The 17,616-nt window shown below is 39.0% G+C and overlaps 2 protein-coding genes across 4 annotated transcripts in view; one reads left to right on the top strand and one right to left on the bottom strand.

Moving 5' to 3' along the window:
• The window catches only part of LOC109409768 (protein henna), a 93,575-nt gene extending 90,082 nt beyond the window's left edge, over positions 1 to 3,493 (top strand). For both annotated transcript variants that reach the window (XM_029870237.2, XM_029870238.2), the window contains exon 4: positions 2,973 to 3,493. In XM_029870237.2, coding sequence (XP_029726097.1) covers positions 2,973 to 3,359 — 387 coding nt within the window. In that variant the 3' untranslated portion in view covers positions 3,360 to 3,493. The remainder of the gene's footprint in view (positions 1 to 2,972) is intronic.
• Positions 3,494 to 3,999: 506 nt separating this feature from the next.
• LOC109432284 (circadian locomoter output cycles protein kaput) overlaps positions 4,000 to 17,616 on the bottom strand; it is a 49,238-nt gene continuing 35,621 nt past the window's right edge. For both annotated transcript variants that reach the window (XM_062854547.1, XM_062854546.1), the window contains exon 8: positions 4,000 to 17,554. In XM_062854547.1, coding sequence (XP_062710531.1) covers positions 16,283 to 17,554 — 1,272 coding nt within the window. In that variant the 3' untranslated portion in view covers positions 4,000 to 16,282. The remainder of the gene's footprint in view (positions 17,555 to 17,616) is intronic.

Consider the following 17,616-nt stretch of genomic DNA (forward strand, 5'->3'; position numbering starts at 1 on the left):
CATTTTTGGTGTGGTCTGGAATTTATGCACTTATGAGTATATCTTACACATTTTAGGTGCTGAGTGGTTTTAGCGTGTTGTTCTTTGTTGCAGAGTTCGTTCGCAGTTGAGATTAGAAGCGAATGAATAAATAAGTCCAGTATCGTGTTTTTTTTAAGGAATCGCTTAAAAAACTTCTTGACTGATTCCTGACAGAAACTTTCTACGGCGACTGCTATTTGAACTGTCATTTCTTCCCAACTGCGTACTGCGATTGAAGAAAACCCGGCTTCTTGGGTGATTCAGGCAAGGAATTTCCCATGCATCAAGATAGGCTAAACATTCCTTTTGATCTGCAAACAGTACTATATGGTGAATGGATAATGAAATAGGAGCGATCGAAGCAGCAATTATTATTCTAAGCACAGAATTTGTGCGTCTTTTTTTGTTGGAATGCTAGATTAGCAAAGGAAACAAAAAATATATTTTTCAAAAATTTAAAAAAATATATAGGGTGCCTGTACCAGTTATCGTACTACCTAAGGAAAACTACTTCTACAAAAATAAGAAGAAGACCGACGAATCTCGGCGATATGTCAAATGATAGATTTGTTTTCATGCTTTACAGGAAAAATATAAAATCTGAGCCAAACCCACTTTTACTATTTATTACGGCGTGTGCCAATGATAGGAACCCTGCACCAGTTATGGACATACTTTTTAATTTCGGTTCCACTTCGCACTATTTACATGCATTCCTTATGGGATTTGCCATAACTGGTACACTATGGCGAAATAGGGTGCAAGGAAGCCGAAATTTTAAGGAAAATGATTTATTTCTATCATAATTTGAGCAAAATGTGAGATTTGAATGAGTGCAATCATCTTTTATGAACGTGATCGATTGTTCACATATTTTTTGTTGATGATTTGCATCGTTAAAGGTTGAAAATCAACTATGGCGAATTTGAGGTGCTATAGCCATAACTGGTACACTGAGCCTATATATTGCCACTCACGAATCACATTGCCGGTCGATCACTTGCGATGTGAATTAGGACGAATGGATAAGTTCAGAGTGTGGCTTCCAATCATTAGCCGCAGCTTGCTATTGTCGTTGACAAGCAGGGACACAAATAAAAACGACAACCTGCTGAGCAGCTTCCATGATAAAGATGCAAAGTGGAAATTAGAAACTTTGGTTCCCGACAAGCTTTATCATGGTAGAAATGCTAAAAAGCATGCTTTCCCATGAAAATCTCAATTGGAAAACGCAACTGAGCAAGCTCAAATTTTACACAGTTGCTCAGAATCAGAAATGAAACTGGAAAAGTGTTGACATAAGAAAGCGGACATAATTAACCACTCTAATAATGATTTCGATAATCTAATAGTATTAAATGTTCTCATAGTGTGTGTAAAGGTTAAGATGTGTCAATGAACATGATAGAGTACCGGGAGATTGATCGACGTTAAAATTAACACTTCAAACAATTTGTGGAAAATATTATAGGATTATTTAATGATGAGTTTACATGTTTTACAGCCAATTATTCACATAATTCTGTAATAAATGCAATATTTTCCTAATATGTGTGTTAGACTGTAAAACTTTTGATACCGTAGCTGTATTGCACATGTAACGAATATTCGAATAAATGTGTATATAATTAGCAAATATTTGCTAAATCCGATTTCATCATCAAAAGTTCTAATATTGAAATTTATAAATAAACATGGATTGAATTGAATAAGTTGAATAAAAGTTGAAATTTATGCATAAGATTATACTTTTCTGGAAGTAATCACATATGTAGGATAAAAATTGCATACTTTCAGGCGTTTTCTTTAGATTTATTTAACTCTTTAAACTTTCTGAATTCAAAATAAAGAAAACAACTTAAAAATTAGACGCCAAAAACTATGAGAAGTTATCAATATCACCCGAAATCACGTTCCTGCTCATGCTTTTTACGATGAGAATTACCTCCTAAATCAGACTCCCAGAAGCTACGTTCAAAATTTGAGCAAAATCGGTTGAGCCTAAGGGGGCGCTCAAAACGCTTGAAGTTTGTATGGGAAAACTTGGCCAAATGTATGCAGAAATTTTAAGTTTTCGAATTTTGCCGCTAGGTAGTGCTGTAAGCGTTCAATAATCAAACCCTTTGGTATTATTGTAGGTGACTATATGCCAGAGAACTTTGTCGAAGACCGCGAAGTGATCCGACGGCTGTGAAAAAAGTTATACCTTAGCCAAAGTGAGGCAAAGTATTGAGATTTCATTATTGATATTATTCCTTTACATGTATTGGAAAAATAAAAATAAAGTTTATCCTCACTTTTCCTAGGGTATAACTTTTTTCACAGACGTTGGATCACCTTGTGGTCTTCGACAAAGTTGTTTGGCATATAGTCACCTACAATAATACCAAATGGTTTGATTATTGTACGCTTACAGCGCCACCTAGCGGCAAAATTCGAAAACTTAAAATTTCTGCATACATTTGGCTAAGTTTTCCCATACAAACTTCAAGCGTTTTGAGCGCCCCCTTAGGCTCAACCGATTTTGCTCAAATTTTGAACGTAGCTTCTGGGAGTCCAAAACAACTGATTTAGGAGGTAAGACTTGGTATTTTCGAAATTTTTGTTTTTCATATAAGTGTGAGAATCGTATCGAAAATTTCATATGAGGTGCTGCATAAAGCTAAGAACTACTTGTAAAACCACCTGTAGTTTGATTTGTAGAAAAAATGCTGTGAAATTTTACTCTTTTGATATGCTAAATGTATGAGTTGCTATAGGACCAGCGAACTTCAACATCGATTTTCTCCGTTCATGCATTTTGATACATATGGTGTTTTGTAAATTTTGATTGCTTCCAAAAATTTAAAGGTCTGAACCTAAGGATACTTTGGTCAACTTGGAAATTTCCAACGGTACCGCATAATTTATCAACAACACTAACTTTTTTCATATGAATCATCTCTTTTCAGTGCTTCTGGTTCACGGTTGAATTCGGCCTGTGTCGCCAAAACGGCGAACTCAAAGCCTACGGCGCCGGTCTGCTGTCCTCGTTCGGTGAGCTCCAGTACTGCCTGTCCGACAAGCCTGAACTCCGTGAGTTCGATCCACAGCTAACGGGCGAACAGAAGTACCCCATCACCGAGTACCAGCCGGTGTACTTCGTGGCCAACAGCTTCGACAACGCCGTCCAGAAGATGGTGGCCTATGCCAACACGATCCCTCGTCCGTTCGGCGTCCGCTACAACGCCTACACCCAGAGCGTGGAGATTCTCGACTCCAAACCGCAGATTTCCAACCTGATGCGCAACATCCACGGTGAATTTGAAATCCTGCAGAACGCGTTCAAGAAATTGTAGGCAGTCTAGGCAGCGGCTGTAAGTGTTAAGTTTTAAACAAAATAAATACTTTTAAGCTTATCATCAAACATAGAAAAATTGTTATTAAGAATGCAAAATTTATGAATAAGACTGTGCCAAACGATTGAAACCAATTTCCCCCGGGGCAGATAGTGTTTGCAATCATCCGAAATCCGTCAAAACAAGAACACAACGCAATTGCCTCTCGAGTCGAGAAGTGATAATTCATCGCCCAGTCGAAGCGTGTTGAACGGTCTCGTAGAGAGGGGCAAAGTCATCGAACCATGCACCAGCCAGCAGCAGCAGTCAACAGTGATTGTAACGCGCCACAAGACCAAGGTCAACGATGTTTGCTAATTACAGATTTACTCACTCTGTGAGCCGAGTGGCGGGCGACTTCTTTTTAGATTGTGGGGCGGGGTGCGAGTCGCGTTTTTTTCTGTTATTTACAGTAACAACGAGCAATCCATTTACGTCAGGACCTCGTAAAAGTGTTTGCCCATGCGAATCGCCAAATTTAATTAAGCATAACGATAAGACTCAATGGCATTCAATGGAACGGGTGCACGCTATCACGCTTCAAATTACCAATCGGGACATTTCGAAGAATCCTACAGATTTGATTTGAGTGCAACGAATATTTGAATTACGGCGGGATCTTTTCATTCAGCTTTATGTCTACATTGATGTTTTCACATAGATAAATACAATTGTCTGCTATACAAAAAAAAACGGTATCCTTTTAAAAACGCGACTCACCATCTCGTTCATGTAATGTATACACAAATTTCCGTACGAAAATATATACACATCTGGTGGTAAATTTACCATATAAGCTCGTGATTTTAAATTTCTTATTTTCTCACTGGAATGGACTCGTTATCACTTGATTTTTTCTCTCAAATGGAACATCAAATTGGTCTGACTTTGCTGAAAGTTTGCAATTGCGGAATTACAGCTACAGCTTTGGAATTAAAATCTATTTCACTACAAACTATATTTACAAAAATACATATCCCTGTATAAATCCGTCAATGAGTATATTGACGGTACAATGCCCTAGGTCAGTATGTAGTTACATTCATACACATATCGGTTCAGTATAACTCCACGAGCTCGGTTTGCTGAAATCTAGCAACGATATTTGGTATTAATCTATACTATAAAAATATGTATGATTTTCCATATAAAAATGTGTGGCCTCAAGGCTTTCATGTAGGTAGTGTAAGTATTTTGTATACTACAAAATACAAAGCCATCGTTGTTAGCACATTATTGTTTTTGATTTGAGTGTGTAGAATGTTTGTATGACAAATGACTTGTTTATCAACGGACAATGGAACAAAGGAGACATTCCTAATTGATCTTCACTGAAGTGCTGTTGCAAAACATTAGGGGAAACGTGAGGTTTCGAATGGTCCATACAGGGCCGGATTTAGGAGGGGTGTTTTTTTTTTAGAGAGGCCCTCTTCCCTATCACTCCACGATTAAAAGATCTTCTGATTTGATTATTTATCATATGAGAACTTCAAATAACTGTCTACTGGCAAGATGCTTGTAATATGGCGTGATTCTAATTGAAAAGACTCCAGCACATGCTCCAGCAACTTTCGAGAAACTTCCAACTTCCTCCAAAATTGGATATGTATCATTTTTTTCTTCTTTTTTTTTTCTTCATTTCAAGCAAGTTAATACTCGTTTCAATAGCACAATATATGCTATCATAAATCCCGAACCGAATGAATCTTCGCCTGAAATCTTCAGAATCTCCAAAATTCTGTAGAATGAATATTCAAAATGTTGAATATTGAAGCTAATCTCTGTATAAAATTTTTGGATATATTTTGAAGAATTTCTTCGGAGATCTTAGAAGAATTGCAGAAATATTCTTGTTAATGGAGTTTCCTCCCAAAAACTGTTAAAATTAAGTTACGGTAGAAATTCTTTAAAATATTTCCGAAAATTTTCGGCAACAATAAACAAGAATACTTCTGCAATTCTTTTAAGATCTCCGAAGAAAAATTTTAATTTTTTTTTTCAAAAATTTTATATAGAAATAAGCATGATACATCGTTTTATTAGTTTAACGGCGCAAACATTGGGTTGCTACAATGTTTGCGCCGTTAAACTTATAAAACGATCTATGACAAATTAGTAAATGATCAATTGACAACTTTTCAATATTCCATAGAAGCATACCAGAAAACCATAAAGCAGTCATTTGGATCCATGAAACATTTTTGAATGCTCCCTTCCTTTTGTAAATCAATAAAAATCCAGAATTTCATAAACTGCTCCTTGAAATGGTTGATCATATCAAGAATAATCCATAGAAAATAGGAAACGATCCCTAAAAAAATAGAAAATGATCCATAGAAAATATGAAAACGATCCATAGAACATAGAAAATAATACATAACAATTTTTTAAGCGATCCATAAAATTTTAGAAATGAATCATAAAATTTAGTAAATGATCCATAAACCAATTGTGGAAATTTAACGAGAAAATCATCCATGGTTTTATTGGATCATTTTTGCCTTTCTCGTACACCAAGTGTACTAACTGGAAAGGCTATATGTTCACTCCAAAAATGACTTTTTGATAGGAGGCCCGGAGGGTCGAGTCACGTAATCTAATCAACTCAGCTCGACGAATTGAGGTGATGTCTGTGTGTGTGTGTACAAAAAACTCAAATGACGCTACAAACCCATCCATGCGACACATCAAACTACGGCAGCGTTTCTCAAACTATGGGTCGCGACCCACTGGTGGGTCGCGGGCTGATTTTTGGTGGGTCGCGAAGGCTTGGGCAATATTGTAATAAAAGTCTTAATTATCGAATATTTTAACTGGCTTTCTCAGTCTGTCAAAACGTCTAGTCAAAACGACTAGTTTTGTATTGCCCGACGTTTCGGCCTTGTTTATCTGGCCTTTTTCAAGGGTAAACTAAAATAGAGTATACATTTTTGGTATTACAACATAGAACAGAAAACATAACATAAAACTACACCTACACTGTCTGTCGTTCTTCGTTACATTTATATATGCCGCAATTTTCATGTTGGGCTTCTTGTATGCCTGGATTTTGTAAATAACACTTATTAGGGACATTTAACATTTTTTACCATATTCAAAAACTTACGAAATAACTATTTGATTTTGTTTGGGGACACTGGACTGGACACACCTATTATCAACGACCTGGACTGTACGATTACAAAATGATATTCTACGGTTGATTAAAAGATGGCGGGTAAGGCAAGGTGGAGCTTTCGTGCAGTTGGATAAAGTTTTTGGCTTTATCGTACTTTGGACTTGTTCTAAAACTAATGGTGGGTGTTGTGTGTACTATTTCTAAGTTGTTCTCTGCGAGAGTTGGTTGTTTTAATTGTGTGCAATATGCCAGCGTAGGCAGTATTGAGTCCATCGCACTCTCCGATCCACCGCTCTATCAATATTGGAAATGTGCCATATACAAAACACATCCAATACTATAAATTTCCGCACCGATGTAGATGGACTCAATACTGCCTACGCTGGCATATTGCACACAATTAAAACAACCAACTCTCGCAGAGAACAACTTAGAAATAGTACACACAACACCCACCATTAGTTTTAGAACAAGTCCAAAGTACGATAAAGCCAAAAACTTTATCCAACTGCACGAAAGCTCCACCTTGCCTTACCCGCCATCTTTTAATCAACCGTAGAATATCATTTTGTAATCGTACAGTCCAGGTCGTTGATAATAGGTGTGTCCAGTCCAGTGTCCCCAAACAAAATCAAATAGTTATTTCGTAAGTTTTTGAATATGGTAAAAAATGTTAAATGTCCCTAATAAGTGTTATTTACAAAATCCAGGCATACAAGAAGCCCAACATGAAAATTGCGGCATATATAAATGTAACGAAGAACGACAGACAGTGTAGGTGTAGTTTTATGTTATGTTTTCTGTTCTATGTTGTAATACCAAAAATGTATACTCTATTTTAGTTTACCCTTGAAAAAGGCCAAATAAACAAGGCCGAAACGTCGGGCAATACAAAACTAGTCGTTTTGAATTTCCCCAGACTGAGAAAGCCAGTTAAAATATTCAACAAATTTCCAGTCGAAACTCTCGTCACGGTCTTAATTATCTTATGTCAGCTAGCCATTGTGTAATGTACAAATACGCCCTTGGAAAATCGACAGAGTTATTTTTAGAAGTGCGATGTCTCTTTCTGTGTTATGAAATCATTGTCAGTTAGATATTTACATACCTACCAAGTTCAGCAGTTAAAATATAAAAAAAATGATTTATCAAAAACCAGCAGAAAATTACCAAACTTAGACAAACCTAAACTTTACCGAACTTAAGTAAAGGTTAACTTCGGAAAAATTCTGATGGGTATCGATAATCCGAACTTTCGCAGAAATCAGAACAACTGAAAAATGATTGCAATAAAAATATAAATATAATAAGTGTGTCTGACCCCCATATAGCCGAGGCGGTAAACGCACGGGTATTCAGCATGACCATGCTGAGGGTGACGGGTTCGATTCCCGGTCGGTCCAGTATCTTTTCGTAAAGGAAATTTCCTGGACTTCCTTGGGCATAGAGTATCTTCGTGCCTGCCACACGATATACGCATGCAAAATGGTCATTGGCAGAGGAAGCTCTCAGTTAATAACTGTGAAAGTGCTCATAGAACACTAAGCTGAGAAGCAGTTCTGCAGAAGTTCTGCAGATAGGCTCCGTTATGCCTGTTGGCGCATGATTAAGTAAAAAAAAAAGTTCTGCAGAATTACAAAACTGCTACTACATCATCAAAGAATTTGTATAAATATTTTTTATTTCGTTTATTTTTAGAATATGTGAGAGAAAACCAAAAACCTGTTTTGTAGTGCTGCTTAAAGTCAGTCTTGATTGAAAACTTGAAAACTTCTTTAGACTAAGAGTTTACCGAAACTGGACACTTGGGTACCTTAATCTTACTTGGAGTTTTCAAAAAAAACAGAAACAGTACAATAGTTACAAAAAAAAACTATTTACTACTTACGTAACGTTTGTTGATCCAAAGCCAATGGAAGTGATAAAATGTATTTATTGAAAAGTCAGTCCAAATTTACAAAAATGAGTTATTTTATGAAAATACGCTCTGGTGGGTCGCCAAATTCTTTAAAAATCGAAAGTGGGTCGCAAGCTGAAAAAGTTTGAGAACCCCTGAACTACGGCATTTTTGATAACTTGATTACGGTAAGCAGAAAAATGGTCTCAGACCATATCTGAACCGGTAGTGTCCCGGAACCGGTTCCGGGTGTCCCGCCGGAAGTGGCTAAACATAAAAGTGCTTTAAACCCATGCAGGCGACATATCAAACCGAGCTTTTCCGATAACCTCATGAACAGTAAGAAAGAAAACATTCTCAGACCATATCCGAACCGGTAGTATTCCACAACCGGTTCCAGATGTCCCGCTGGAGGTGGCCAAGCATAAAAGTTAACCAAACCCTCGCATGTGACATATCAAATAGTGGCTTTTCTGACATCCTGGTGAACGGTAAACAGGAAAATATTGTCAGACCATATTTGAACCGGTTGTGTTCCGGAACCGGTTCCGGGTGTCCCGCCGAAAGTGGCCAAATATAAAATTGAAGCAGAACCATGCATGCGACATATCATACCGCGGCTTTTTCGATAACCAATGAACAGTAAGCAGGAAAGCATTCCCAGACCATATCGGAACCAGTAGTGTTCCGGAACCGGTTTCAGATGTCCCGCCGGAGGTGGCCAAGTATAAAAGTTAACCAAACTCATGCATGCGACACATCAAATAGTGGCTTTTTTGATATTCTGATGAACAGTATGCAGGAAAATATTCTCAGAACATATCGGAACCAGTAGTGATCCGGAACCGGTTCCAGGTGTCCCGCCGGAAATGGCCAAATAAAAAAATGAACCAAACCCATATATTGCATCATGAATCGTGAATTTTTAGGTATCTGATTTGGCAAAAAAGAAGATTTGCCATATTTGGGACAACTGGTAGTGCTCCACAACCGATTACGGGTGCCCCATCGGAAGAGGGCAAACGTAAAGGAGAACCAAACCTATAAATGCGACACATTAAATGACTTTTCAGGTAACCTGATGTACGGTTAACAAGAAAAACAAGCATAGACCACACTTTGGAAAATCAATAGTGTGCCGAAACCGGTTCCAGGTGGCCGGCCTGAAGTGGTCAAATGTAGAACGGAACCAAACGCATGCACGCAGCACAAAATTAATAACGGCTTCTTCGATAACGCGAAGATCGGTCAGCAAGAAAATAGCCTCAGGCCGCATTTAAGACTACCGTTAGTGTTTCGGAACCAGTTTCGAGTGTCTCGCCCGAACTGGCGAAATGCATAAATGAACCACACCCATGTATACGGTACATCAATTGGCGACTTTCTAGGTAAACTGATTAACAATTTGCATAAAACTAGTCAAAGACCACATCAGGGACAATCGATAAGTGGTATATTGTGAACCGAAAGTGACTTAGAAAGTAGTAAAATATGAAATTGAACCAAACCCATGAGTGTGGTACCATAAAACCATGCTAATTCGGCAATGATTGCTGTCAAATTACCTGGGTAAACTTCTAATTCGATAAACTAACTCTATTTTAGTTTTTGTTTAGATGCTAGGATTTGTTTTTGAACACAAATCCTACAGATATTGAGGTGATACGAATTGATAGCTTGTTCATTTTACGATTGTTGGCTTCCAAAGTTCACTGCGGTTGATCACCAAACGGATCAGGTGTCAGATAGCACCAAATTTGAACTTTCGGAAGTAGCAGCTGCACTATTTGGGAAACCCGGTAGTGCACCGGGACCTATTCCGGTACCACATCGAAAGTAATTAAATGTACATCACATCACGGCTTTTTGAATAACCCGAGGAACGATTAACTAGAAAATAAGCTCATACCACATTAGAGCCTACCAGTAGGGTTGCACAACCAGCGTTTGGTGCTTCGCCGGAACTACGAAAGTAAATAAAATCAATGCAAGCGATAAATATGTGTAAGAGAACAAAATCTTGACAAATTAAACCCACATACAAACAGACGTCTCACTATACTCACTACCTATCGTTCTTGTTTTCGACGGTCAATAAAATAAAGCCTAAAATGTGCAGAGAAAACTTTGTCGAAGACCGCAAAGTGATCTGTGATTGTGTAAACAGTTATATCTTAGCTTGTTAGTATCGTCTTGATGTTGATCAGCCTCCAGTGTTAGTGAAGGTGCTCAAGCAGTCAACTGAGAAGTCTGATATTATTCAGCCCTGCGTATACGTTGAACATAACGTCGGACTATGTGTCATCAATAAGTTTCAAGTCAATTCAAAGATAGCTTTGATAAAATTATTGCTTTTCTTTAAAAAATATCCGGATTCAGGAACACTTTGACTTATGTCGACGGAAAGATTGTGAGAACATATTCGACGAGAAAGGCACTATCACCACTAGGTGGATTAATTTGGGTTTTTATGAATTATTTCCCCAATTTTAAGGATCGTTTCTTATATTTCCAATTTTCTATGGATCATTTTTTTTTTATTTTTTGGGGTTCGTTCCCAATTTTTTATCGATCGTTTAATTTATTTTATGACGTGGTTCATGAAATTCTGGTTTATTTATTGCAAAATGTTACGAAAAGAAGAGAGTATTCGACAATGTTTTTAGAATCCAGTAAGCTTTGTCAAAAATTCTTTGAGGAGGCAGTAAGAAACCTCCCTAGCAGTAAAAATATGATAATCGACCAGCAATTCCTCCAAAGATCATACCAGAGACTCTGCTAGGAATTATCATTGGAGCTTTGGCGAAAACGAACTCAGCGAGTGAGCTACAAAATATAGCAGAAATTTATGTTTTATTAATTCTTCAGCAGTCACGATTTTGTATTTTTGCAATACGTTGAAAAAAGCTTGCCAGCTCTACATAAATGAGCATGGTGATGGTAGTAGTGGCCAATTTCTGGAAGATTATGGAGTATTCTTTACAGGTGCATTATTTATTCTGAAGCCAATACATATCTACAAAACATTTGTAAGAAATCATAGCTGAACTCTTTAGGAAATTAAGATTTTTTTTCTGATCAATTCAGAATTTTCTGCATGATTTTGTTAAACATTTTCTCTGGCAGAACATAATGGAAACCTGTTCAATGATCTCTTCTTAAACGTCCTCCAAGAATAAAAATTCAGCTGTATTGTTTGGGGTACATCTTTGCCGGAATTTCCCTAAATATACTGCATAAAATCACCAAAGAGAGGGTTATGTCAATTGACGTATTCTCGGAAGGATCCTTAGAAGAATTCTTGGTACCTATTCTCTGGAAAGCATTGAAGTTATCACTGGATGGAGCCCTCGAGGTATCCCTGTAAGAATTCCTGAAGGGAATCCCTAGAGAAATTCTTGAAGAATTTCCTTGAAGTATTAGCTTAGCTTAGCTTAGCTTAGCTTAGCTTAGCTTAGCTTAGACTGACTGCACACATCTATGGTTGCTATTCCGTGATTGACCCGAATCAATGACAGTTGCACAATGAATCAACTGAATAATTGACTGGGAGTGGTCTATATTCTCACTGTGCACGCTTCAGAGACTCTCTTTAACGGTACAATAACGGCGCCGGCCACGTCCTTGCAGTCAGGTTGGAAGAGGGAAGGAATATTAGTAACAACCTTTGTTAAGTGAAGGCCCGCGTTTACCGCTGCGACTCCACCAAAGGCTGCAGGAAGGAGTGTTTGTTAGTAGGAAATGTATCGTTGGGTCTGGATTCACTTTGATAAGTAATATGACCTTCGTGTCATGCTGGTTGCCGCGCTATTGCTTGCTTTACGCGGAAAGCAAACAATCGACCACCCGCATCAGGTGGTCGCTTAATATGCAATCTAACACGCTATTATTCGCTTCACTCGGAAAGCAAACAATCGATCACCCACGTCAGGTGATCGTTCAGTATTGCTACAAAAGACGCGACACAACGAAATGCTCATTCCCGAATAGGGAAAAAGAAAAATCGAATGACCGAAGCAAAAGCGCGCGACACCGGCACCCGGACGAAATCCCATCACACACTGATGCACGCTGGGCCCGCCGCCGTCGAAATGCTCACTACCGAATAGAAAAAGAATCGAACCAACGAAGCAAAAGCGCGCGACACCGGCACCCGGACGAAATCCCAATACACACTCTGAAGAATTTCCTTGACGTATTTCCCAAAAACTCTCATATAATGGAATTCTAAAAAAACTGAAATTCGCTAAAATGTATTCGAAAAGAAATGTCTGGAGGAATTTATGAAGGAATTCCTGATGCATTTCCTAAAGAAATTCAGGGAGGAAACTCTGGCAGAATTCCAAAAGAGTCATCCCAGGGTGAATTCCTTGGAGAAATGTTTGAGAACGCTTCTAGCATGTAAGTACTTATATGTTTACAGTAAGTCACAGTGACTTCTGTGCAACCAAAACATGCGCTGCCGCGATTCTTCTGTGACATTTGTGTTGCTTGGAAGAATCTTGGTTGGAGGATTTATTGTAAGATTACCTGATGGAGTCCAGAAGAAACTGCTGCAGGGATATCTGAAGGAATCCCTGGAACATTTTATGCAACTTCTTGGAAAGTTTCAAAAGAAATTGCTGAAGAAATCCCTAAATAAAATTCGGAAGGAGATCCCTGGTTAACCCTCGAGCAGTCGCGTCTTTGACCACTTTCAGCGACACCATGCTCCCGCTGTGTATAAAAAAGCGTGCATTTTTCATGATTCTTGTACTCAGTACACGACGCGACCGCTCCCGGGTTAAATACCTGAAGAAATCTTAGGATAAGTCCCAACACAATTCTTGGAATTCCTTGAGGCATTCCCGGGGGAAATTCATAGGGAGTCTCTCAACAAATTTTTGGAGGAATCCCCGCAGAACTTCCTAAGGCAACACCTTCAAAACACCCCTGGAAAAAATCCAGGGGAATTTCTGGAAGTTCCTGAAAAATCAATGAATAACTTCTTGAAGGGTTTTTTGGAGAAAATAAAAAATCTCAGGATATATTCCTGAAAGAATCTCAGGGTGAATTTGTGAAAGAGTTCTTTGCATGAGCTGCAGGGGGTATTTGATGGCACATATTTACCAAATGGAGGAAAACGTGCCTTTGGATCCGACCTATTGAGGGGGTATTCATGAAGAAATTTATCCTGAAAGAATCCGTGGGGAAGAACTCCTAAGAGATTGCTTGGAGGTAATTGCAAAAGAATTCCTTGCCGATTCCTTGGGGAATTTCTTGGCTCCTGTATGCATTCCATTTCAATCTTCAAGTATTCCTGTAGAAATTCTGATGAATGGGAGGGTTTCTTAAATTATAGGTTTCTTAAATTATGGAGGAATTCTTGGAGAAATCACTAAAGGAATTCCTGAAGAAATTGTCGGAAAATCCTGCAGGAATATCTGGAGGAATTTCAAAAAATAAATCAGGTGAAATTTCTGGAGAAATCCCTGAAGAATTTTCTGGACGATTTCTTGTATACTAAAAATAATTCCTGGATGATTCCCTGGAGATATTCCTGGACCAATCCGTGGAAGAATTCCTGGAGAAATACCTGAATGAATTCCTGGAGGAATTCCTGAAGCAATCCCTAGAGGAATTTCTGGAGAAATGTCTGAAGATTTTTTGAAGAATTCCTAGAGCAATTACTAGAAATATTTCTGGAGGAGTCGTTAGCCGGAATCCCTGCAGATATTCCCAATGGAATCTCTTGAAGAAATCCTGGATGAATCGCTGGAGAAATAACTGAAGAAATCTCTTTAAGATTTCCTGAAAGAATTTCTATAGAAATTTCTGGAGGAATCCCTGGAGGAATTTCTTAAGGAATTCCTGGAGAAATTCCAGAATGAGTCCCTGCAGGAATACTCACAGGAATCCCTTGAAGAATTTCTGGAGGATAATCTTGAGGAATTTCTTGATGAATCCCAAGAAGAACTTTTTTTTCTATCTGCATTAACGAGATTTTTAGCCCTAGGCTAGTTCATCTCGAGACCCACGTTTTACTTACCTTCCGAAGGAAAAACTCCCATTTTTTAAGTTTGTCGGGAGTGGGATACGATCTCAGGTCCCAGGTGAAGAAATCCCAGGAGGAGTTCCTGAGGGAATCCCAATAGTAGCAATCCCTGGAGAAATCGCAGAAATAATTCTTGGAAAAATCCCGAAGGATTCCTAAGAAGAATTCGTGGAGAAAGTCCTGAAGGAATCCCTGTAACAGTTCCTGAAGGAATTCCTGAAAAAAAAAAACAGGAGAAATCCTGGAAGCAGTCCCAAGGGGAATTCTTAAGTGAATTACTAAACAGTTCCTGGAGGAGTTCCTGAAAGATTTTTTAAAATGGAGTTGTTCCTGAAAGAATCACCGAAGGAATTTTCGAGTGAATCACTGGAAAATCCTTAAAGATATACCTGAACAAAGGCCATGAAAAAACCCGGAAGCGATCCTATGAGGAATTTGTCGGCAGTAATTTCTGAACGAATTAAATAATCTCTGGTAAAATTTTCTAAATTATTCCTGGAAGAAATTCCTGCAGAAATACTTCGATTGATTCCAGATGGAATTGTTGTAGCAATCTCTTGGGGAATTTTTGAAGGACAATATGGAGAAACCCCTGAAGAAATCATTGAAAGAATACCTGTAGAAATAGAGGAAAGGATCTCTGGTGAAATTCCTTTGGAAATCCCTGAAGAAACCCTCAAAAAAAACTCCTGGAACAATTACTGAAAAAACCTCTAAAGATATCCCAGGAAAAGATCCCGGAAGAATGTCTGGTGAAATCCCTAGAGGAATTTTTAATGGAAATTCTGGAGGAAGCCCCGAAACAATCACCTTCGGTACCCCACAAGACGTCCTTAGAAGAATTCAGAAAGACGACAATTCTGGAGAAGTTGCTTGAAGAATTTTTGAAGGTGTCCCTGGAGGTATTCATAAGAAAATTCCAGGTTTTTTGCTCTTAGCAAGTAATTTGTTTGAATGAAATAAATACTAGTGGAAATTCGTATACTCACTCTGTAGCAGCATATGGTTCTAGAAAGTCCTTCTTTTTCCTTATCGCAACCGGTTTCGGTATATTCGGAAAATTTGGCATGCCACATAAACATTCGTCTGAAACGCGATGGTTTATTTTCTTTTACCATTACAAATCTTGATCTGATGTCGGAGTCAATGGTTTGATAGGGAGTGGATGGACCAGAGTGGCCACTTATGGGCCCATCGGATGATCCGGAACATCCGTAAAAATGACCATTGCATGAAAATACGTCTAGAATACTGCGATTTTTTCCTGTACCATCACAATTCATGATCTAAAAACGTATTCAATGGTTCGATTCGATCTTCTCATGTAGCAAAGTGGCATTGTATTGAACCTGAGATAGTGTTTTCAGTTTTATACCTTTCAATTCCGTCCTCTAATGCCTATCCTTTGGCAGATACGTGTATTTCGACTACCACTAAGAGGTAAGTTATCCACAGTGGAGACTTTTCAAATGATTCTTAGGGAAAAAAAATGGAAACGTTCTTGAAAAAAAAAACAGTTCGAGAAGCTGAATTGTAATTTTTTGAAAGAACTTTAGTTAGTTCATGGAAAATATTCCGTAGACATTTTCAGAAAATCTTCCGTTATGTATTACTTGAGAAAAAAAGTTTTTTGTTTGTTGAAAATCGTGGGTAAATCTTAAAACGTTGTAGTAAGAGTATACGCTTTTCTCCAATTATTCAGAAATATCAAACAATGCAAATATCACATTTTGCTTCCATTTTCACGATCAGCTCAATAAGAGTTATAGCTCACACTTCAGTCAGGATCACTCATGTCCCTGTCTTTTTTTTTCAATTACCTACCAACGATAAAGCTACATATCACTCCTGGAGTGATGACTTCGGGTAGATCCACCGGGTGACCCCAGCGAAGAGCCATGCGAATGATGATGCTGTGAATGGTGATGTTGCTGCTGCTGTTGTTGTTGTTGATGATGATGGTGCTGAAGCGAATGCTGATTATGCATTTGCTGTTGTTGTTGCTGCTGCTGCTGCTGATGGTAGTGATGATGTTGTTGCGATTGAGGAAGGTGCTGCTGTTGCTGTTGCTGCTGCTCCATGCCCGAAGTGAACAATGTTTGCGCTTGTTCTTCGGCCATTTGGTACTGCAGCAGTTCCATGCTGTTGTTGCTGGGGCCCGGAAGATTCATTGTCGGAGGATTTTGCATTTGGTGTTGGTTTTGTTGGTGCTGCTGCGAGGACTGTGATTGTTGCTGCAGGTGATGGATTGGGACGGGAGTTAGCTGCATGTAGGAAACGACTTCATTGCTGGAGTCTCCGGGAAGCTTCGGTTGTCCGGTGTCGGTGAAATTGAGTTGCTGGTTGGGATGGAAGATCGGTTTCTGATCCTGTTGCATGGGTATGTGCTGGTCGAGTTGTGGTTGAGGCTGAGGGTTCATTATGTTTTGCGGCTGATTCACTAGACTAGGGTGCGTTGGAAACTGTTGACTACTGTGAGGTGACTGGTGATGTTGAAGATAGGATGTACTGCTACTGCATCTACTACTAATATCGATGCTACTGCTGGATGCGGATGTGAACGGAAGAGTTACAATGGAAGGCAATAGACCGTATCGTGCCATCAGCAATTGCTCTTGAACTCTTCGAAGTTCTTCTTGCTGATGCATGATCAGATGTTGCAGTTCTTCGTGCTTCCGTTGTAGCTGGTCTTGGACCTGGTTCTGCGCGGGAGTTAGTACAACACTTCCGGCTGCAGAGGGAACGCTTGGATGAACCGCGTACGCCGCAGGGGATGTCGGTGGAATTGGAGATAGAACACCGGCTGACGAATCCGGTGGAAACCCGGCTACTGGTTGCACCGGAATAGCTGCCAAATACTGTTGCGGTTCGATGAATCCAGCCGGGCTGATGATTTGAGTAACAGGTGGGGTAATTATAGCAGCGGCTGGAGGTGGCCGAATCTGGTGCTGGGTAGTTGCCAGCATCTGTTGTAGAGACTCTGGAGATGGTTGTTGAGGATTCGGCATCATCTGTTGTTGTAGTATGAAATGAGCTGCCGCATGCTGGCTGCTTCCATCTTGGGAGGAAGGCTTCGAGTGGAATGTGTTGGAACGGACTCGTGATTTCTAAAAAAAAGTATAAAAATCATTTATAAATATAAAGTTAATGGTTAAAATAGGGAAATACC

The sequence above is a fragment of the Aedes albopictus genome, chromosome 2, assembly GCF_035046485.1.
Source record: "Aedes albopictus strain Foshan chromosome 2, AalbF5, whole genome shotgun sequence".
NCBI classification, from domain to species: Eukaryota; Metazoa; Arthropoda; class Insecta; order Diptera; family Culicidae; genus Aedes; species Aedes albopictus.